This window comes from Cebus imitator, unplaced genomic scaffold, assembly GCF_001604975.1.
Source record: "Cebus imitator isolate Cc_AM_T3 unplaced genomic scaffold, Cebus_imitator-1.0 Scaffold387, whole genome shotgun sequence".
Lineage (NCBI taxonomy): Eukaryota > Metazoa > Chordata > Mammalia > Primates > Cebidae > Cebus > Cebus imitator.
The window spans coordinates 1102963-1109908 of NW_016107702.1; the positions used below are offsets into that span (position 1 = coordinate 1102963).

At 41.0% G+C, this 6946-nt stretch overlaps 2 protein-coding genes and 1 non-coding gene across 6 annotated transcripts in view; 2 read left to right on the forward strand and 1 right to left on the reverse strand.

Moving 5' to 3' along the window:
- Positions 1–6946, forward strand: part of PARP14 (poly(ADP-ribose) polymerase family member 14) — a 95939-nt gene that overhangs the window by 72669 nt on the left and 16324 nt on the right. The gene's annotated exons all lie outside the window — the stretch shown is intronic.
- Positions 1–6946, reverse strand: part of HSPBAP1 (HSPB1 associated protein 1) — a 58890-nt gene that overhangs the window by 7381 nt on the left and 44563 nt on the right. For all 4 annotated transcript variants that reach the window (XM_017508194.2, XM_017508195.2, XM_037731234.1 and 1 more), the window contains one exon: positions 3015–3098. In XM_017508194.2, the coding sequence (XP_017363683.1) occupies positions 3015–3098 (84 nt within the window). The remainder of the gene's footprint in view (positions 1–3014; positions 3099–6946) is intronic.
- On the forward strand, positions 572–673 carry LOC119468167. Its single transcript, XR_005196805.1, has one exon. It is a non-coding gene; the product is annotated as a small nucleolar RNA U13 (small nucleolar RNA).

A 6946-nucleotide genomic window follows, 5' to 3' on the forward strand; every position in this document is an offset into this window, starting at 1 on the left:
GAAACACTGGAATTATAAACTAGAAATGAATAAAAATGGATCTCTATAAAGGCTGGGAAAAATGGAGTGGATGGAACAGGGATGAAAGGCAGATTTCCCTGAGTATAACTTTTAATATAGTTTTGACAAGTTAAATGTTTTATATATTTGAAATATTAAATTAGATCAAAATTGTTAAAAAGTAAGTAAATCCTAAAATTGAAAACAAACTGAAACAAATGAACTTAACTAAATATACAATTAGTAAAATAACCATAAAAGAAAAGAATTCCTTCACAATGACTCCTGAATAAACGACTTTGTATCGATCCTCTTAATGACAGATACAGTCTAATAATACAAAGAATTGCAAAGAAATCTTAATTTTTACTTGCAAGCTTTATGGCTAGTAGTAATATTACTATTTGAATTTTGGAAATGTGAATCTGACACCTTAAAAAAATATATTGCTGGATATAGCAAACAAATAAGTATATTACTGCTTATAAGGACCCAGATTTTCAGTGTAAGAGAAGAGATAAAAATACAGAAACAAATAAGAAAAAATTCTATTATGTTAAACTTGAATTAGGTCCTTTTATAGTTCATAAGTCTGATGACTGGGTGTCATTCTCATGTGTGAGACATGCCTCCCTTAAGGTTTGTTATGATGTCAGCACATTACTTGCCTATATATATTTCTTAAATACATGAATTAGAAATACATCAATATTTATGTATGTATGTATCTATGTATCTATCTATCTATCTGTCTATCATCTCTCTCTCTTTCTCTCTCTCTCTCTCTCACACATTCTAGCTATGTCACTGGAAGAGCCTGAAAACAGTATAACCCAGGAGCAATGAACAGCTTTAAAGCTGAGATCTGTTTCTAAATACCACTCCCTACAAACAGAGCTGTCGCCACCTGGAGAAACGACTGACTTCAAGTTTGGGACACTAAAGGAAAAAGGGTATCATGGGATATCTTCCTGTACCAGAAAGCCAGGATACATTCAAAGTCTAATTAATGGGAACATGTCAAAAGGGCACAGGCCAGCTAGAAGTTTCACTAAAAGGACAGAGAAGATCCAAATTTAAAATTATTTTGTCAAGCTAGAATGTTTAACCAAATTAACATGTTGAAAATAGGGAAAACTGTGAAATACTGGATTTAGAATTAAAATCAGTTTTATAGGTACAGGATAGGATTCAACCTGCCTGACAGCAGATCATGTGGAAAAAAGCACAGATATTTTAGAGTTGAATATGAAACTAAAGTGAGATTAGATTACTAAAAAACTAATCCAGTATTACAAGCAGAACTGGAGATATTTAGGATTGAGATCATGTGGGGGTAGAAATCTTATACTCTACCAAATAAGGCCCACTGATACTCAGTTTTAGGTGCTATATATTAAGAGAACTATTCTTAAAGTATTTAGGTGCTATATGTTAAGAGAACTATTCTCAAAGTGTTTAAAAAGTAGAAATTGCTATGGGGAGGAGGGAGAGCAATAGCTCTCCTTTTTAAACACTTTTTTTCTACTTTTTAAACACTTTGAGAATAGCAATTTCTACTTTTTAAATACTTCCCATAGCAATTTCTACTTTTTATTTCTTTTTAAATACTTTTTATTTCTTTTTAAATATTCCCCATAGCAATTTCTACTTTTTAAATTCTTCCCATATGCCATGCACTATATGAGATGCTTTTACAATGTGTTGTCCAATTTAACCTTACAACCTCAATACTGAGGTGAGTTCAATTATAATCCTCATTTTATAAGAAAATGGAGGCTTGAAGAGATTAACTGTCTATGTTAGACAGCTAACCAAGGTAACTGTCTTAAAGCTTATCTTAAAGCCGCCTGATTCCAAAGTCTGTGGCCAAAATGGTAAAGAGTCTGAGGGGAAAAGAAGAGTCATATAAAAACACCCCATTACAGAAAGTAAATGGTTTTGAGCTTAGAAGAAGAAAAGATTACAGAAACACTTGGAGATATCTTTAAATATTTAAAAAATATGACAGCTCCACTCTTTAACAACAAGTGAACTTCCTTGGGAGATGAAACGCCTGTCAGGGCTATTTTAAGTGTGACTTTGGCATTGGGAATGGAAGTTCTCCACAGATTCTACCTTGACATCTGCTGCAACTCCAGTTCAGCATGCTACAGGCAGAATTTCTGTGACGCTACTGATCTCCTGCCATACCTCTTGCCTAAGACTCAAGGGCTACACCTCTTCTCTAAGCCCATACAATATAGCTTTCTGTTACAATATTCCTTCTGTTCCACTGATTCCAAAGCCATTCCTATTACCAAAGGATAGGAAAAACTAGACTAGGGAGAGGATGCGGCTGTCAAACAGAGCAGAGAGATGCAATCCAGGCTTCAGGTCAGGGAGAGCAGAGATGCAGTCAGGACCTCTGGTTAAAGAGAGACAGCTGCAATTAAGGCCCCAGTTGAAGAGAGACTTCAGCATATGCAGCAGCTATTTTAATTGACAAATAGATCAGGCAACCAGGATTAAGCGCAGCACATTGGAGGGAAAGGCTTCTGGCAGAAATGAAATGATAAAAACCTACCACTGAAAGACTCTGCTTTGAGAATATATAGAAGCCAAGACAGAATTCTGCAATTAGTAATGACCCTGAACCAAGAAGCAGGTGTTTTCATCCCAGATGGTGTGGGAGAAGAGTGGCAACTAGGGACACATATTGGCAAATCTGTCCAGGCCCAGCACAATTTTCCTAATGACACTGGTCAAGGGAGAGGACCCTGCATGCCAACATCAGGCCCATTCTGTGTCCTTAAAACAAACAGAGTGGCACACCACTAAAATTCCTATTTCCAACCTAAACACCCATTAACAGAGGACAGAATACATAAGTTATAGTGCACTGCAACAACAAAAAAAAATACGGAAGCATTGGTTAAAAAAAAAATTACCAAGTTGTACAGCCAGACTTCATGTATCTTTTAAAAGCAGGAATTGCACTTACTTAAGAAAACGAAAAAAAAATGAAAAAGTACCAGTTCGATCCATGAGTTTATACTGACAGTGACAGGATCAATGGATTCTACATAATGCCACCAGTGTCTGGGAACAAACAGAACCTGAAAACCAAACAAAGAATGGTTAGCACAAGAATAGGACATTTCATTTTTATGTCAGGGAAAAAAGGAATACAAATGAATTCATGATAATATTGGTGGAGAAAAGCGAAGCAAGAAAAAAAACCTCACAATCCTTTTTCCTTTTACTTCTTTATCGACAAGTTCGCATGCTCTACAAAAGAAACTGCTAGCATCTCTATTCTCTTTACTCCTGGACCTTCTTTGTCTGCACCTAAATCTTAGTACATGGTTCTCAGATTCTAATTTTTCCTCCTTTCCATCACAAAATAGTTGTATGCATTCTTAGAAAGGGCATAGGTAAAACACATCGGACATGATTTCTGTTTTCTCAGTTTGAAATACAGCCAATGAGAAGATAATGTATAGGAAGGTGGCATTATAGAAGTGGTAAGTTAGAGAACAATGATGTTGGAGAATTTCAGAGGTGGGCAAAACAGGCATGAACTAGGGAGGTCAGGGGCAACATGGATGGAGGAAGTGTGATTTGAACCAGGGCTAGGAGAGCATTTAGACAGAGAAAAGAATGAGGACATGCCAGGAAGGATAAGAGGCAGAGGTGAAGGAGATAGGACTATAGAGGATAGCAAGTAGGTCAGTTTTACTATTGCAGAGGAAATAATGGGAGACACGGTGGGGGAGTTAGTTTAGGGACAGTGAAGGACCCAGACTTCAGAATAAGAATCTAGATTTGAGGCCAGGCACAGTGGCTCATCCCTGTAATCCCAGCACTTTGGGAGGCTGAGGAGGGCAGATCATGAGGTCAGGAATTTGAGACCAGCTTGACCAACATGGTGAAAACCCGTCTCTACTAAAAATACAAATATTAGCTGGGCGTGGTGACACATGGCTGTAATCCCAGCTACTCAGGAGGCTGAGGCAGGAGAATTACCTGAGCCTGGGAGGCGGACATTGCAGTGAGCTGAGATCATGCCACTGCACTCCAGCCTGGGCGAAAGAGTGAGTGAGACTCCCTCACACACACACACACACACACACACAAATCTAGATTTTATCTGGTAGGCATTAGGAGTTGCTGAGAAATTCTAAGTAGAGGGATGGTTAAAATAGTGGTATCAAGAGAAAGTCTGAGAAGGACAGGAGATACTTACAAAGGTCCACTTATTAAATGTTAAAATCTAAATAGGAAGGTATAATAAACAAAAGCAATGGGCAGAGTCAAGAAGGGTGGCATCTACCCAGACTCAGTATGAGATTTCCTATGGACAGCAGAGCAGATGGAGATGATCTGAAGCTTTTGGGCTTCAGATTTAGGAAACTACTGGTATTTGCTATGAATAAGGCAGGACTGGGAAATGGAAAAAGAGACCATTTCAGGAAAACTGGAAACTATCAAAGGCCACTTAATTTAGCCATTAATAGATTATGCATGTCCTATCAGAGTAAAGTTTCCAGTGAAGTGGTGAGAGAAGAGCTGGGTTTGAGTAGATTAAAGAATAGACAGGGGGAGGGATCCAAGATGGCCGATTAGGAGAGCTCAGGATTGCAGCTCCCAGCGAAAGCCCAGAGGGTGAGTGGACACCACATTTCCAGAAATATTTTTATTGCCCACAGACCAGGTGATTCTCATGTGGAGAAGCCCCACAGGTTGCCAGCGTGGCTGTTTCAGTCAGCACAGCTGTTTTTGCCAGTGCCCAGGTGCAGCGGTTCTCCATACAAAATACACTGGTCTGGGCACCGTCTTAGCCGGCGATTGAAGCTCCGGGAAGGCAGAGTTGCCCATTCATCTGATTAAAAAAGGGACTGAAACAGGGAGCCAGGCCAGGAGATTCCCAGGCAAAAAAGCAACACGAATCTCAGTGCAACTGTTTCAGTCGGCACAGTGGGTCGACGCACAGGAAATCACACAGATCCTGATGCTTTTTCAACAGGCGACTGGAACACCTGGGAGAGAGTCAACCATTCAAATAAAAAAAAAAAAAGGCTCTGAGGCAGGGAGCCAGGTGATCAGGCTTGGCTAGTCTCACCCCACAAAAAAACAGCAATTGGAAACGCTCTGGATTGAGGGTTTCACAGCAAGCACAGCTGAACCTGGGACAGTCCAGTTGTGTGTTGGAGGGGCATCCGCCATTACCGAGGCAGTCCACCACTATGTAGGTAGTTTGCCATTGCTGAGGCAGTCCACCTTAGCTGAGGTAGTCCGTCATTACAGAGAGAGTCCGCCATTATAGAGGTGGCCCGCCATTGCCGAGGCAGTTCTAACTATACCCGTATAAGCAGGACTGCAGGGAAGTTCACATGGCAGCTGAACAGAGCCCAGAGCAGCTCAGCAAAGCCTCTGCAGGCAGACAGTGACTAGGCTGCCTCCTCACTAGGATGGGCAGCCCTGAAAAAAGCCAGCAGCACAACAGGAACTCATAAATAAAGCCCTAACTCCCCAGGAAAGAGCTTTCCTGGGGAAAAAAAAAGGAGGGGTTTATGAGTTCTGCTACAGCAGACTTAAACATACCTGCCCAGCAGCTCTGAATGAACAATGGAGCTCACAGCTCAGCACTTGAGCTCCTATAAAGGACAGACTGTCTCCTCAAGCAGCTCCCTGACCCCTGTATATCCAAATAAGTCACCTCATAGAGGAGAGCTCAGACTGACATTTGGTGGGTATCCTACAGGGACAAAGATAGCAAAAGAAGAAACTGGCAGCAACCCTTACTGTTCTGCAGCCGCTGCAGATGATCCCCAGGCAAGCAGGGCCTGGAGTGGACCTCAGCAGCCCTACAGCAGAGGGGCCAGACTGTTAGAAGGAAAACAAACAGAAAGAAATAACTTTATCATCAACAAACGGGACAACCACTCAGAGACCCAATCTGAAAGTCAACAACTATAAAGACGAAAGGTGGATAAATCCACAAAGATGAGAAGAAACCAGTGCAAAAAGGATGAAAACACCTGAAACCAGAACACCTCTCCTCCTACAAGGGATCACAACTCCTCACCAGCAAGGGAACATGGCAGGATGGAGAATGAGTGTGATGAATTGACAGAAACAGGCTTCAGAAGGTGGGTAATAAGAAACTTCTGTGAGCTAAAAGAACATGTTCTAACCCAATGCAAAGAAACCAAGAACGTTGAAAATAGATTTGACGAAATGCTAATGAGAATAAATAACTTAGAGAGGAATATAAGTGAATTGACGGAACTGAAAAACGCAACACGAGAACTTCGTGAAGCATACACAAGTTTCAACAGCCAAACTGACCAAGCAGAACAAAGGATATCAGAGATCAAGATCAACTCAATTAAATAAAATGAGAAGGCAAGATTAGAGAAAAAAGGGTAAAAAGGAATGAACGACGTCTCCAAGAAATATGGGACTATGTGAAAAGACCTAATCTATGTTTGCTAGGTGTACCTGAATTTGACGGAGAGAATGAATCCAAGCTGGAATATACTCTTCAGGATATTATCCAGGAGAACTTCCATAACCTAGCAAGGCAGGCCAATATTCAAGTCCAGGAAATACAGAGATATTCCACAAAGATAATCCTCAAGAAGAGCAACCCCAAGGCACATAATTGTCAGATTCACTGGGGTTTAAATGAAGGAGAAAATACTAAGGGCAGCCAGACAGAAGGGTTGGGTTACCCACAAAGGGAAGCCCATCAGACTCACAGCAGATCTCTCAGCAGAAACCCTACAAGCCAGAAGAGGGTGGGGGTCAATATTCAACATCCTTAAAGAAAAAAACTTTCAGGCCCGGTGCAGTGGCTCAAACCTGTAATCCCAGCACTTTGGGAGGCCGAGGCGGGTGGATCACGAGGTCAAGAGATCGAGACCATCCTGGTCAACATGGTGAAACCCCGTCTCTACTA